This window comes from Marmota monax, unplaced genomic scaffold (genome assembly GCF_021218885.2).
Source record: "Marmota monax isolate L192 unplaced genomic scaffold, Marmota_monax_Labrador192_F-V1.1 WCK01_AAM20220418_F8-fsc00036, whole genome shotgun sequence".
NCBI lineage: Eukaryota > Metazoa > Chordata > Mammalia > Rodentia > Sciuridae > Marmota > Marmota monax.
In genome coordinates this window covers 13286324-13303647 of record NW_026694491.1, presented here as the reverse complement: position 1 = coordinate 13303647, position 17324 = coordinate 13286324, and the positions used below count along the sequence as shown (strand labels likewise).

General features: G+C 30.7%; 1 protein-coding gene across 3 annotated transcripts in view; it reads right to left on the bottom strand.

Annotated features, from left to right (window-relative positions):
• Window positions 1–2006: 2006 nt before the first annotated feature.
• Mgat4c (MGAT4 family member C) overlaps window positions 2007–17324 on the bottom strand; it is a 794840-nt gene continuing 779522 nt past the window's right edge. For all 3 annotated transcript variants that reach the window (XM_058571319.1, XM_058571318.1, XM_046419365.2), the window contains 3 exons: window positions 14221–14373; window positions 8914–9061; window positions 2007–5625 (listed from right to left, as the gene is read on the bottom strand). In XM_058571319.1, the coding sequence (XP_058427302.1) occupies window positions 4484–5625; window positions 8914–9061; window positions 14221–14367 (1437 nt within the window). In that variant the 5' untranslated portion in view covers window positions 14368–14373 and the 3' untranslated portion in view covers window positions 2007–4483. The remainder of the gene's footprint in view (window positions 5626–8913; window positions 9062–14220; window positions 14374–17324) is intronic.

The window sequence follows — 17324 nt, the reverse complement described above, 5'->3', positions numbered from 1 at the left end:
CCTCCTGACGAGAATAATCCCAAAGTTTGCAGAGAAAAAATTTGAAAAAGTGGGAGCTAAATATTGAAACCTAAGGCAGATCAAGAGATAAGCTGCCTGTTTTCAAGTTTGAACATCATTGCCCAGGTAATTTATTAGTTACTACAGTGATAACTTTTGCAATTATTAAAAAAGATGCCAAAAAACAAGAAGTTACACTTTCCTTAAAAAGTGAAATAGTTCTGAAAACTGCATCTCTGGTGAACTTAATGATTCTGAGCAAAATTTTAGCAATTAGAGAACACTTTAATTTTTGAACTAAGTGTATTTAGATTTTCATCAAAAGTGATCATTAATATTTAAATGGAAAACTATGGATACATGTGATATTTTTATCATTTCTAAAGTAATAGATCAGAATGACATGAGTAGGATATCTATTGATTTAGGATGGTGTTCAATAATCTCTGGTTGCTTTTCAGAGCCATATCCTTTTACATACACATCACACAGATAAAAGGGAAATATATGCTTATTGTTTGTGCTCAATTTATGGTATCTAATTTCGAGCACACCACACAGAGCCACAAGGTAAAATTGCTACCTTTTAAATCTTATAAGGTTAATTTTTTCTTATTTTACAGAAGTGGGAACTGAGTTTCAAAGAGGTGAAATAGCCTTCCTCTTCATACCTGGAAGCTAGTAATTGCAGAACTGGCCTTTAAGCTCAGGCCTGTAGGAATGGTCAGCTGTATCTCCTATGAAGACCAAAGGCAATGCAGATCAAAGTTGGGAAATCACAAAGTTGGGAAGCTCTGATAAGACACTGGATGACAGAATCCAGATCTGGAAAGTGTGGAATCATGGGTCAAAAGAAATATGACAAAATTCTCTTTAAATTAATATTGTCTTAAAAACTTCAATGTCAAAATGAACATGTTCTGAATGGTAAATAATTTTTAATCAATAAATGATGTAATAAATACCATAAAGTTTGACTGTGGGCCATTACCAAGTATGGTGCTAAAAAACAATATTTTATCATATTAATGGATGTATTGGGAAGGTGACAGAAAGAATTACACTGTCTCATTGGTTAGAGGTAATTAAATGTAGTATTTTCAGTGTTAATCCTGGTGCCATAGTCTAAAGGGAACTGGCAAATATTGAATAAAGTATGCCATGGGTATATAAAACAGTGATCTCCCTCCCACAGCATATATAATAATTTGCAAATGTTGCTTCATTTATACACCATTATTATATGGCACAATTTTTATATGACAAATCAGAAAAATCTCAAAGAATTTTGGCTAATAAGGAATTGAGTGTTCATGTTTCATAAGTGCAGCCATATGACAGAAATGCATGTAAATGACACATTGGTTTCTGAACTACATTTTTATACATGAAAAATATCTACTTTATAAGTTACCCAAGACTATGATTTTTAACAACAATGTAGAAGTGTTTATATTAACAATTCTTAGTGCATGGTTTTATATTCACACTTGTTACTGCTATTAAAATGTATATTTTTCTAAAAACGCATATTTTTCAAATCTTATTGTGCTATTTACCAAATGTTTTACTCTAATGTACATAAATGTTGGAAAGGTTCCCTTCAGGAGAATTTGAAGTGTACATAAGCTTTTGGATCATCAGCTTAATCTTCTATAATCTGAGATATTATTTAATGTATATGTATTTTTTTTTGTGCTTGAAATCTGCCGGTATCTTATTTTCATGACTCAGCTATTTAGATCTCATCCCAATTCTTTTCAATTGATATTTTGTAATAAAGAAAATAAAGTACATATTTGCAAATATAATACACACATATACATTTATATATATAAAACATATATGTATATATTATGTGTGTATATATATATATATATATATATATATATATATATATATATTAACTGTGAAGAGAGAGATCACATAATACATTATAACAGATTATTAGGTCTAAACCTAATAATTGTATTTTGGACTCTAAGCCTCTGAGACAAAGTGCCTGCGGTCTTATTCAGAGTTTTTAAAAATAGGAAATGCAACATTGGATCATGTAAATAATGTTTTGTCAGAAATGTCAAAAATAAACATTTTTCAAAATTTTTCCTTTTGAAAGAGGGTGGTTACTTTATCTTTAACGAAGAAGTGATTCTTGTCAACCTCAGTCTTTTCTTTAGGTTATTTCACACACATCAATTTTCAAAGAAAATATACAGACAGCTTCAGGTGATCGGACAAGTTATCCAATTTCAGTTTTAGTAATGAAAGGATCTTAGGATGCAATGTGACTTCTTTGGCTCACATTTGCTTTTATAATTTTCTGGTAAACACCTGACTTCCCTACAACCCTCAGAAGTCCTTCCTGAAGTATTTTCCAAAACTTGATATATGCCAATAGCTGGTCTTTGGAAACACACTCTCAAAAGAATATGTAAAAGTTAGAGTTCATTTCATGAAGTCTGTCTAGGGCTTCATAGTTTATGTAACACAGTTGTGCAAATTTATCACTGAAGTTCAGGAAAAAGTGTTATTTGAAAATTCTGAGAAACATGTACAATAGTATATAGCTAGTGAGTCAACAAAAGAGAATTGAAAAAAAATCAGGAAAACAGAATCTTAATTGTCTGGCAAGTAATCTCCAAATCAAGGTAAAGAAAAGTTTAAATAGTTGTGCTAGTATTTTTCTATGAGTTTCAGATTCAGATGTGCCATAAAATATTAATATTTACTGTCTTCTTAAAGGATAATGATTTCTCTACCTAACATTATAGTAACTTGGTACAAAGAAAATACATACAGCTAAGATGTGAAGAAAGGAACAAAATTTCTTAATTTTTCAAATGAGTTTCTAATTTAATTGATTTGGATAGAATGAAAAAAATTTTAAAAATTCTAATATTTTTTGAAATATATCATACTAGTAAATCCAAGGACTGTATTTCAGGAAAGATGGAAGAACAGAAAGATTTTCCCATTTCTTCTTACTATCAGAAGTCTAGTTTTCATATGTACACATGTATACGCACATATATAGGCTATACAAACTGGATTTGAATTTTCCACAAACATATGTGAAGTACCCTGTATTTCTCTTCATAATGAATCTTTCATCTTTACTGTTCATCAAGAAATAAGAAGGATGAGACAAGCTCAGGATATTCTGAGAACATTAGGTCTTCAGGATATATTAGGGTGTCCTAAGTTGTTTGAAGGAAATGGCAGACACAACTGTCCAGTCCCTACTAGTAAAAATTGAGACGTTTGTTTACTATTTGAGTGCAAATACCACAAAATCATCCATTAGGACCCTTCAAGATTATTCCACAGCATAACAGTATGCTTTATGGAACAATTAAACCAGCTGTTTCCAGAAGGCATAGATTATTATCTGAGAACTACATAGCAGAGAAGAGAAAGCAAAACTTGTGAGAAGCAATCCCCATACAAGAGACAGAGCATTGTCTGATTATCAGAAGAGCAGATCTCTCATTCTGGCTTTGTTAAGAAAGAGCTCACTGAGTATAGAAATATTAGCTAATTTCTGTGGTTCTCACTTTTATCCTTTATAAGATAACCATTTAAACTCCCCAAAAATTATATGATAAATTACAATAATTTCAGTCACACAAATTTTAATACAAAACGTATAAAATCAATTTCAAATATTTTCTGTATATACTGAAAATATCTTTATGAATGAACTATTGGCCTTCTTTCTCTCTTTTTTTTTCTATTAAATGCAGGGGCCCAATGTTATCTGAAAATATTGGGTTTAACTGTTATTTTTAAAATTTTTTGTAAAAGGGAAACTAGAAAAAGACTTTATCCCACAGAAAATTTATTAATAATAAATGTTCAATTAAATGTTTTAAACAATGATCAAGGTTCTCTTTCATATAAATAATTAGGGGAAAGATATTTTAAAGTTATTTTTCCCATAGCCCTACTTACAAATAAAAAATATGTTGTAAAGACACCACTTCTATGTGAAGGTATTCACTGCAGATGCACAGAAGTAAATGAAAACCTAAATTCATAAGAAAAATAAAACAGATTATAATTGTAGCCAACTGCATATTCATAGAGATACTTAGTAAAAATCTATCTGATACAAGAAATTATCACTTCTTGAATAAGTACATATAGTTGGCAACTATTTTTCAAGAATTATCATCCAACAAACTTATTTTATATCTTTCATATGACTTGTTAGACAATTGCAATTGTGAAACTAAGAACATCTAAAAGTATAAATGAAAGTAGAATCTACCATGGGATAATATTTAACTTCAAAAGTAAAAATAAACACAAACGTGTAGAGTAAAATTGTATTGACAATGTGTGAATCAAAACTGATAGACTTTTCTTTTAACATACACATTCATTGCTCTCCTCCCAAAAGACAAAAGTAGCAAAAGAGGAAGTTAGCAAAAAAGGAAACAGAAAGATCTGTTTCAGCAAATGAACATACTGATTTAATTGGCTAAGAAGTCCAAATGCTAATGCTTCTAATAATCAGCCACTCCTTTTGTGTTTTGGTAACACATATCCTCATACAGTGTATATCAAATGGAATTTTTTGATTCACATCTGACATTTCAAAGTTTCCATTTTTGAATTCCCCTAGTCTTAAGTAAGAATCACAACGTTTTATTTGTTTGGTAAGTATAACTTTTTCCCCAACATCAAGGACTCCATGATGCAAAATGTCATTTTGCCGATCTTCTGTCCCAGTATTCACTTTAATTTTTTTGATTATAGTTGGATTTTCAAAAACAATAAGAAAGATATCTCCTGTTGAAGGTGGTTTTCCCCAAAAGTACTCATCAACAATACTGTAAGCTTTGCTTGCTTCATAATTTTCAAACACATTCATGTTGGTGTACAGACTTGCAGGGGGGTTATCAGGAATGTCAAATGAGTCCTCTTCAAAATCATCATCCTTCAGCTTATTCTCAGTTCCTTTATATGAGGAATAATAACCCATGTGCTGAAAGAGAGATGGTTTAAACCGGATCACATTTTTCTGAGCCAACAGACCTCTAAAATGAGTCAACAGCCAATCACAAGGCATTTCTTGATAAAACATTAATAAAAAATGTGCCAAACGTGGGAGATCATGAGAATGATAAAGTTTACCAATGTAACCAAGCTTAGAGAACTCAAGAGTTACCCAGTAAGTTCCTTCTAAGGACGCAATGACTTTCTTGATGGCAGTTAAGAAATTTTTGGAACATCGGACATCATCTTCAAGCATTACATAATAATATGAAGTATTGGCACAAAAATTAAGCAGAAAAGCATAATCTACATTTTGCTTGGAACGAAATTTGACTCTATCTTCTGGATCATTGTAATTTCTTTTAAGACCATCCAAAATTGGGTAATATTCTTCAGGAGCATGTATAACCATTAATCTTCCTGCAATGATATGATGGGCAAACTTTTGTGTAATATCCTGGACCATGACATCACGCCAGGATGAATTAAAGTCCGCCAGATGAACTACTACTGAAATTTCCTTCAGCTCTTCATAGCTGGATTGCTCAAAAATTGACTTGATTGTCTCAAGTAAATAGTTGCCTTTTTTTCGTTTCACTGATGAAAGTCCAATGGTAAGATACCCTAAACAAAAGAATTCAGAAGGAAGACAAATGTGAAAAGGGTTCTGAATAACAGAAAAAAAGGAGAAAATATTTGCCTATAGTATCTCTTTGATATTTTCCACTGAAAATAAATGCATCTTAAGAATAATGATATATGGGCCCTACAGTTTTGATCACTTGTTTATGAAATTCAAAAGAAAGCTTTAAAGTGTTCTAAAGCTTAGTGTTCTCACATGTGCCCATTAGAGAAGAGAGAGAAATGTTTACCTAATATACAAATTATATTTTCAAAAATCTACAAAAAGGAAAGAGAATTCACAATTGAGACTCATAAAGTAGTCTCAAGTAGAAAAGAAAAATAAGAGCAGCACATTATTTTAATTGTCTTTAAATTTTTCACAGGGCCTGTCACATATTTTCACTTTGATCATTTTCTTACACTAGAAGAATTCATAAGTAAACTTCACATTGTTATTTTGAAATTTACATAGAAGGTTAATTAGAAAATAAGCAATAACATATGATATATTTGAAAAACTTATCAACGCTCAACTGTATGGCACATTGTTCCAAGATGTGAACATTATTGTTTTCTTAATTTTGAGACACAAATTATAGAAATTTTGATTAAATAAAGTCATTCAGACATTTAAAATCTAGAAGTAGAGACAGGATATTTTTAGGAATTAAAAAAACCTCTGAGAAAAGCAGGTCACCTCTAAGAAGTGTTACATGTCTTTCTATTGAAATATTTTCACTTTTTAAAGAACTCATTCTCACATAACTCAGTGAATAAAATTTTTGAACTACCATTTGGAAAATGAGGAAATGTTAATATGCACCAAAATCATTGATTTCACATAGACACCTACATCATATAATTTCTACAATACTAAAAACAAACAAACAAACAAAAAACCTCTTCCAGGTTAGACCTTTCTGATTAGTCTATTTTAGAAGTTGAGCTGAGACTTACACATTTTGTGTAAACACCGGGCTTAAAACTCTGACTTCTACTGAAACACATATATGTCACATGATACCATTATTAAACTTTAAGTCACCACATTTGATTAAGATCCAATACTAGCCAACACTTATGAAAGCTTTTGTACATCAGAGGAAGGAGTCTATGCACTTTTAACTTACTTATACATCTTCAGTGTTCACAGCAGTCTTTTGAGACAGGGTAGTTATTGCCATCATTCTGCTTTACATAAAGGAAAGCAGGACCTGTGTGACAAGGCAGCTCATTCAAACTGTAGTTACACTTAGTAAGTGGTGTGATGTCAGGATCCAACTGCACCTCTCTTATGCTCTGTTATATTGCCTCTTTAGTACAAAGCAGGTGGTATTTGTGCAAATAGTCATTAGTAAATTAAACATGGAAAAGGGGAGTTGGTAAAGCTTAGTCAGAGGTGGTGTGACATACGGGGATAAAAGAATCATGGCAGTCTTGGGCAGTTAAATGAAAGCCGAAGAAGACTAGACATTTGAACTGGAGAATTGAAAAGAAAAGAGCTCTAAATTAAACCTAAATTAACTTACCAATTTCCTCAAGTTGATTATCACAAAGTCCCTTGCATAAAAAGTTCTTAAAAGGGAAACAATATTTGTTGTGGTGTCCATATAATCTATTAAAATGTCATGATGTCACTGTGTTTCATTGATTTTAAATTTGTATTTTTTCACACCAAAACATTTAAATAGTAAGTTGCAAATTACAATTGATGGTGTCTTATAGTTAAAATTGATAATGCTGGGACTAGGGTTGTGGCTCACCAGTAGAGTGCTTGCCGAGCATATGCAAAGTGCTGGGTTTGATCTTCAACACCACATAAAAGTAAATAAATAAAATAAAGGTATTGTGTCTGACTATAACTAACAGTATATATATATATATATATATATATATATATATATATATACACACATATATATATACATATATATAAAAAATTGATAATGCTTATGTTTACAGTGGTCTATTAATCAGATACATTAATGGTACACCATTGGATAAGGTACTTTTTATAAATGATGATGTCTTGGAATCTATGAAATATAGTATATAATTACTTAATTTCAAATATTTTTTCTCATACTACAGAGGGATGAAAAGTTTACTCTAAGAATTCATGTCTACATAAAACCTGAGAATGTGACCTTATTGGGAAAAAGGATATGTACAGATATTATTAGTTATAAATCTTGAGATGAACTAATCTTACATTTAGGGGTATGCCCTGAATTCAGTAACTGGTATCATTATAAGAAGAGGAGAGGATACAGAGAGAATAAAGGAAGGAGGCCAATGATAATGGAGGCAGGAATTATCATTGCCACAAGTAATATAATGCCAGGGGCCACCACAAGATGGAAGAACCAAAGAAGGATTTGAGAAATAATTCAAAATGTCACACACAGAATTCTTTAGCATAGGGAAACATGATGCAAGAGATGATAGTCGGGTCATTCAGACCCAGAGTGGCAAACTTCTGCAAACTCTCTGACTCCATAAAAACAATAAATAACCACAATGAAAACCTTATCTTTCTTATTATAGTTCTTATATGGATGTATAATATCAGTAACTAATTAACAATCAAATTTTGTGTTGTTATTGTCAACCAATGTAACAATAACCATCAATGGGGGGCTATAACCTCCTCCTTTGTTCTTATTCATCATTAAAATCCCACACCCTTCTCATGCCACTCTTAGTGAACACTTATTTTAGATGGCTATAATTTGTCCCCCTCTCCAGGTGATCATCCTCATATTGATAATCCTCAAAAATGTCTTTGTTTTTATACACACGAACCTCCGCTTGTCATGTAGGTTGATAGATTTTTCCTTAGAGTGGGCAGAGGGACTGTGGGTCTTCCAGTAAACTGATTTCAACTTCTAGCCTCCAGAACCATGAAATAATAATTTGTTGTTTTTTAAGCCACTCAGTTCGTGGTTTAAAAGGTAATTCAAACTGGTGGCAAGTGATAAAACTAAACTATGAAAATCTGAAAATAGAACAACACAGAAATAGTTAATTTTTAAAGTTAACTTTTCCTTGTGTCATATACCATCCTGTATCAGACTGCCAAAAAGTTCACATTAAAATTAGACACAATTTTTTCATTATTAGTGGAATTTGGCCAGTGACAAAATTACAAGTTGTGATACACTGAAGTTCTTATCAAAGTATATATTAAATTAATAAATCTCAAACATCTATTGCTATACAAATTAAACGTTATTTTTCACAAAGTATTTTATGTATTCTTTAATTTAAAAGTTTAAGGATACTTACGTTTTCTTTGTAAAGGTGTGGCAGCTAGGTAGCGATAGGTGACATTTATGGCCCCTGAGAAATTAGATAAATCCTTGAAAGTATGAACATAGCGCTCTGAATTTAGTTGATGTGTGGATGTTTCCCTTATGAGCTGTTTGTCACCCTCCTAAATGTCAAGGAAGAGGCAAGGAAAATAAATAATATAGAGGGTCATGTATTAAATTTTCTCCTTACACTATGAAGATATGGGTACTATCAACAACATATAACATTAGATAAATCTCAGTCACTGGATTCAGAGGCTGAAGACTACCATCACTCTCCTGATTTCCTACCTACAGCCTTTGTTTCACTTTCTCTCTCCTCTATTCCATTCTTTATATTACAGTTCATTTGCTTCTCTACAGTGTACACAAAAATAATGGGATTCTCTTGATAAGCAAGTATCTACATGAAAATTCCCAGTGCCCGGCTGGGTTGTAGCTCAGTCGTAGAGCACTTTCCTTGCATGTGTGAGGCCCTGGGTTCAGTTCCCAGCACCACATAAAAATAAAAAAATAAAAATAAAGATATTGTGTCCATCTACAACTAAAGAATATTTTTAAAAAAAGGAAAGATAATTCCAAGTACCTTCATGTTAGAATTCAGAATTTTTATAATAACCACCAATCTAAAAATTCAATGGTAATCTATTTTAGTTTCATCTGAGGCCAGTTACCACAGAATTTCCCATATTTGAGTCAAAATAAATTGATTTTTTCTTGTCTCCTATACCATCCTATAAAATATTCTTTCTTAAACAATCTCAAATTAAAGACCACATATAATGTCTATGATTGTAAAACCTTAGGAATAATTAGGAAGATGCAAATGTGGACACAACCATTGGATTTTGCATAATTTATTAAGTAAGGAGTTTTAATAAGTTGCTTATAAGGCCACTGTAATTAAAAGATGTTGAGAACAGTCCACTAAAGTCCTCATGATATAGTAGTGTTTTTAAAAAATTTTTTTAAATTTTTTCAATTGTCTTTAATTAACCTCAATGAGAACACATTTTTACCAAGTCAAGAATTTGTGTTCAAACCTTATACTGGTCTTATGATAGTTTTGCTTGTGTGTGTGTGGGGGAGGGCACATGTGTTTTTGTGTGGCATTCTGTAAGTGTGCTTTTTCAATATTTAAGATCATTTTTACACATGGTAGTGGACTACATTTTATTAAATGTTCAGAAAGACTTAAGTTTATGAAAATATTGAATTTCAGTTTAAAATATGTCTTGTTATCCATTTAATTGCCTCCATTTCTTTGGTATAAGTTCAATGGCAAATATTGATTACTTAACTCATCAGTCTTTATTGATTATACATTATTAGCAAAACAATGACTTGTTTGGCTTGGGTATATGGTTTATTAATATATGTTTTGGGGCAACCAAATTAAGGAGAATTTTTTATGGTAAGGTGTGTCATTTTATGGATCTATTTCTAATACTCAGTACAGGATGTAAGGCCAATCGTGTGCAAGTCATCAAGCAGAGAAAGTCAATGCATTAAATAACTTCAGTCTTGATATTACCTGTCTGTGGTCAATAAAACTTTAATTAAACCTCTGTTCTAAAAGATAGGACAAGATTCAAATACAAGTTTTACCTTGATTAGAACATTCAATACTTTGTCTTAAACTGAAATGTAAAAAAGATGATTAGCTCACATTTTAAGTCTGGCCAGACTGGACTTTTCTTGGAATAAAAATGGAAAATAATAAAGTATGACTAAAGAGTTATAAGGTCTTTTTATATGGACTTTATTAAATCAATATTCATTCTAAATATATTCTCTGTTTATCCAATTATGTTGTGAATCTACATTTGGTCTTTAATACTGCATTTTTATATCTTATATTGCCTTGATAATTTGGATAAAGAAAACATTTGATCTTTAAAAGATTTATAATGGATTTGCCATCTACAAAAGCTATAGACTTTCAAAATACCTGAAATTGAACCTTAGATGCTAAATATATCAATTCAACATCCATTGATCTATGATCATTTTAAGTTATTTACACATAAATATTTTCACATATCCATAAGCAAACCTATGAAAATCCTTAAGACTAAAATAAACGAAATTAAAAGTGGCCAAGAAGTATCTATGGACTCAGTTTAGTATGAACTGCTTTAATAGCAATGTAACAGTGTATATAATCAATAGGGTGTAGAAGAAATTTCTATAAAAATCACAGTAGTCACAGTACTGAATTCAAATCATCATTTTGTTCTTATGAGATGTTACATTCTAAAGAAACTGCAGGATTTAATATCTCTTTAAGAATCCTGTCCTGAAAGTGTAAAAATCTCAGCCTTTTCTGTGATAAGATGGAATACATTCATTTTGATTGAAGGACATAACAGAATATAAAATGCAATGGAACTGATATGAAAGCACTTAATTAAATTCTCAAGTACAAGCTTCTTTACACTTTTCAGCATAAATAAATAATGCACCTTTCACCTGAGTCAGCCTTGTTGGTTGCTTCCAGAGGCATCTAACTGAACATCCAGGCTGTCCCTGGATACCTTCTTTCTGTAGTTACTATGCTATAGTGTGTTTCTCAGTAATAAGACAAAGTTTTATGACAATCATTTTCTGGATGGGAATGAAATTCAATGGACTAGCTACAGACTAAATATATACCCTAGTGGCTGCTTTGAAGATGCTCACAGCCAAGAGGCTAAGTTGATTGGGCATGCAGCTTCTCTTCTACTTAGCTTGACTTGTAATAGTATTTGTCTCTTCCACTGAGCTCAGCTTCCTTTCCCACTGAAAGTCATATGTCTCTAATACATAAGCTAATATACTAAACTGTTAATATTCCTAGGATTTCAGTCCACAGCTGGATTTTCTAGCAAAAATAGCAGAGTAGAATGTGCTGAGTAACTCCAGCGACCTTACTACTTCTAACTCTTCATTTGATTCCTCTGAATTGCAAGAATTATTTTCCAGCAATAAAAAGGAGACAATAATAATAATAATAATAATAATAATAATAATAATAAAAAGATCTCCTAAAATTTATGGTTAGGAAATGGTATCATTATAGAATCATGAGGTCAAGGCTAGCATATTAAAAATGAAACTCAGCTGAAAATGTCAAAAGAGAGAAGTATTAAAAAAGAACCACAGTATATTTTTGAAGTAGTCAGATTTCCATAGATATTATACATTTTCAGAAGATTATCTTTAATAAAATTTAATATTAGTGATTGGATGTTTTAAATATTTATTAAGCCAGCTCAAAATGAAATTTACTTAGAAATCATATGATAAACTAAAAAAATTAAATAACAAAAATGTTATCATTGGATTTATTATAAGGATGGGTACTGATATTTAAATATCACAATTAATTCATTGTTCACTGTTTCTGACTTAACATAAATATTTAAAAATTATTTTTCTGTTTTGTTTTTGATAATCATTTTCAAATCTGAGAAATATATCTCTTCTTTGCACATGGATTAATTTGTAAATATAACTAAATACATGCTCAATATAGTCAAAGAAATTTCATTGAAAAAGTAAGTACTCTTTAGTATAAGAGTTATTTCCATAAATCTTATTTTTTCACATTGGCAGGCTAGAATCAATGTTTACAGTAGACTGTAAAACTTCACAAAACAGGGCAATAGCATTTGATTATTCTTATTGATAAATATTATATTATTTCTTACATGAGATAATGGGTTTATAGAGATTCTGTTACAAAAAGTGGTATATGTTCCATATTAGTGGTCTTATGGAGATGTCAAAATGAAAGATTGGAAATGCACTTGACCTTCTCTTATAAACATAAGAAGTCATTAAATATAGTAAACTCCAATCAATAGCAGGTTCTTGATTTATGAAATTTGATATACTTTTACCAGTAGACAAAAATGCAATTAATTTTTATTAAAAAACTGAATCATTATTAGGAGACTCTTTAGTTAATTTATCATCTTAAATTCAATCAAGAAAATATAGCTAGATCACATGAACCTTATTATATTCTCATAAACTTGAGAGGTTAAAAAAATTCCAAAATTCACATAATTAGAAAGTTTATCCAATTTTCTATGCTTGTATAAATGATATCTAGTCAAATTCTTTCAATCTTTGGTGATTTCCACTATATTGTCAATTGATCATGGATAGTAGAATGAAGAGTCTAAAAAATCAGGATCTTTGCTTGATGACAGAAAAAAAAAACTGGCCAAATGTCAAGAGCTAGGATTCTGGCAGAATTTCATTATAAAAAATACAGAGTTAAAGGAAATGAGATGTTTTACAGAGAACCTACTAGAAGAATCTGTACTAAGATTTTATGGTGGATTCATAAGATATCGTATACTATCTGGCAAAGAGTACATAATTAATGAATCATGCTCAATACAATAAGACATTTTATTGGGAATGCTTTTTATGATTATTGTTATAATATTTCTTGCTACAATACTATTTAGTCCCTGTGAGTGCAAAGGACTTGATTTTCTGAAATATGCAAATAGTAATAACAAAATAAAAATTAGAGCAGATATCTTAGGCTCAGTTGAAAAAAACTGAATAAACAACAATGTTCGTATTATTATCAACAGATATGAAATTATGTGACATTTATAACCATAAGTAAAATAAGAAAAATACAAACTGATTTCTCACTATTAGCCAGAATGAACTCTCTATTTTATATATTTTGCATAAAACAAATTGGTATATTCTTATATACTGACTTTTATTATATATTTTTAAACACTGAATAATTTCCACATAATACATTCATCATTTGAGATCATATATATAATGGTGGCCATTTAGAGCTATTCAAAATCCAAAAGTAACACAAATATTATAACAAAATATTACACAAACAAAATAGCACAATTAGACTATTTTTATCTAGACAATAAAATTTCAATAAGAAAAGTAGAGAAAGTAAGGAATAATACTTGTGAAGCAAATTTTATTTTATATATTTCAAATTATAGTCCTTATTAACTCAGCATAATAATGATAAATAATTCCTTTGTAATTAGATAGACATATTTGAAACACAATATATACAGTATTAAATAAATTAATGCAACATATGTTAAAACAAGTATAATATTGAAAAATTATAATTTATAGAAAAAAATCTCTAGGTAGGAAATATATATATTATAATTTTGCTTAAGCTAAGTTTACCTGCGCAACAGAGGATTCAATTTAGCTTACAATTATACCAATTTAAGTTGACATATGCTTTATTTTTAACAAAAAATAATCAACCTCTATAACTTACCAGAACATAGCTATCTTCAATGTACAAATTCATAAATAGGAGGAAAATGACAAGAACTCCCAAGAATGACACTGTAGAACGTTTTCGCAAGCATCTCATTTTATCCAGTATTTGAAAAGTATGTTTCATCTGATAAAATTTAAACATTCTCTCCTGTAGAAAAGAGGCACAGATTATTAACATTTACTTTTGGATATAAATATTTCATACATATAATATATATAAAAATACACACACACATGTATATTTATTTGTTTAATATCTGTATGAAATAAAGCCTTTACAGAGTCTCACTCTTCACATATTTGAACTAAAATTTCATTTAAAGTTTTATGCATAATGCTGACATATATCATTATATGGATTATATATTGTGACACAGATACCTTAAGGTCAGTGCAGTGATTTATATTTATGTAGAGTAATTCAAAATGGAAAAAAAATCTTAAAATTATTGATAGAAAAATGGGGGAAATTTGGCAGTAATAATGTTAGATAAACCAGGCCCTTCAATGAGAAACAAAACAAAAAATAAAAGAGAAAAAAAACATGTCAATTGTTATCAATGAGATATAGAATTAAAGTAAACTCTAACTCCTAACTTACATTGTAATGAAAATGGAAGAAATCATAAATATGGGTCTCAGAATAAGAGGCACTAAAAACTCTCAGTGGGAATCTGAACAAAGAGAAGTCACAAGTTAGGGGTAGATCCATATACACATTGAGAACTTCTGAGTTAAAATTTTTGTGTTTTTCAAAAGTTTCTTCTTAAATAATTATAAATCCTGGAATAGGATATCTACATTGCTTGATCTAACTGGCAGGTTGACTGTTTGGAATAATTCATGGACTTTAGAAAAGCAAAATGAGATTACAAAATTTTGGAAAGCTAATATTTATTTTGTATTTCATTCCTAAATCTTGTGATAGACTACAAAAATGATTCATTAGATTATTGTCTGTGGATTTTAAAAGAACAAACACATCTGGAAGGATCAACAGAGTAGTGGAAATATATTTAAGCAACATACAATATTTGTACTTTTGATGGTGTACAATATTATAATACAATGCATGTATATAATATGGAATGATCCTGTCATGTCAGCAGAATTGCATTTTGTCTAAAATCAACAGAAAGATAATCTGTAAATGGTGTTATGTGGCTATGTAGTCTATCTGGGTTCATTTTTAGGATGAAGTATTTATGTATAAGAAGGACTTCAGGAAGAAAAAGAGGCCAGATCCTAGATCCTTAGATCTAAACCTAGAAGACAACAGGGAAATAACATCTCTTTGATGAACTGATCAAGAAAGAATTTGTGAATTTCTTATAAAGTAAAAAATATTAGGAATTGTAATAAAGGCTTAACGAACATGAAGAATGGAATTCTGAAAAGGAAATGTTATATGTATTAACCATTCCTTTTCTTCATTTGCATTTTTCTCAAGCGTTACTTCTTTTACATTGTGTGTGTGTGTGTGTGTGTAGAGAGAGAGAGAGAGAGAAAGTGAGAGGAAAAGTGAGAAAGAAAGACAATGGGAGAGAGAGATGTGTACAGATATATACACAAGTACACAAAAAATATGAGTAATTGAGTGATAGATGATATTCCAAACAGTCTCAAAAGTATTAAAAATGATGCTTTGTGGGGAGAGTCTTCATTTTTGTCCCCTAGAATGCAAAATACAACAAAACAACAACAAATCTCAAAGATGTAATTCTAGATTACAAAAAAAAAATTGCTAAAGTGCTTAGAGAATCATGGCAGCCACCTAATAGCCATATCCTCCAAAATCAGCTTACAGCAACATAAAGCACATCTAAACCTTCCACAGTCACACTCTCAGGATAACTAGAAGACAGTAGCATGAGCTTCAATTCATATAAAAGCAAAAATATTAACACCCAGGACAAGTAGAATGGGATTAGAAGCCCAAAAAGCAAGAAAAACATCAGAAGACAGACCAAAATATGTATCACACATTAAACAAATCACACTGGATTACATAATAGTAAAAAAAAAATCAAGGAAACTAATAAGCGTATCCAAACCCTTCCTTTATCTAAAACACAGAATTATCTCCTACACTACCTGTGTCCAGGAAAGTTAAAATAAAAAATTCTGAAAAAATTAAAGAGCAAAACTCCAACCAATACACCAACCAACCAAATAAACAACAACAAAAACCCCAGACAGAACATCAATTTACTATGAAAAGGAAAACAAATAGCTCATTTCAGGTTGGGGGAAAATTCTGAGATTAGGTCATCTTTTTGTTGTGCCACAAAGCAAGGATGCTCTTAGGGGAGGTGGAATGTTTCTTGAGGACATAGAAAACAAATGTGAAGACATTTCCATTGAGAAAATTTGGGAACGATGATGATTAAAAATATGACTATGATTGATAGTAAAATACTGAATAAATATAAATTCTTGATGAAATGGTGATAATGCTAAAAAGAGAAATGAAAAATAGGAAACTTCATTTGCCACAGTGAAGGTAATATCTGCCCGTCTTCTGATCTTCAAAATTAGAAATTAAAAATATTAATGTTCTACCCTGAATTTCTAAGAGAACAATGTTTATCCCTAACGATGACGGATATTTTCAAATATTGACCAATGGTCAACACAGGGCATTATACCTGAAAAAAAGGAAGCAAACACATAAGCAAGCTGCTTGATTTCTCTAGTGTAGTGCAAGGAGGCAGTTTCCAAAAGGTAGGTTAGGGAGAGTAATCCAAACAGAAGCCAGAGATCCTGCTGACTTGAGACAGAGATGAGTTTAGGGAGAGAATGGTATTTAGAATGTGAAGGGCAGAATATTTAGTGGGAGGAACTTAAATAAAAGAGGCAGAATTCTGCAGAAGGCCTCTTTATCCTCAACACTGTCACGTGTGTGATGAAATTACATGAGGCTAGAGACAGAACCATGAAAAAGCAGCAGGCCTCAGAAGTTCTTGAAGTCTAAACAGGGTTGGCAATAATATGGTTACCTATCAGCCAAGTTCACTAGCTGCACAGATCTGAGGAATAGTAGGACATTAAGAATAGTCCAGATGCTTATCATTCTAATATTGGGGCGGAATTAGTTGT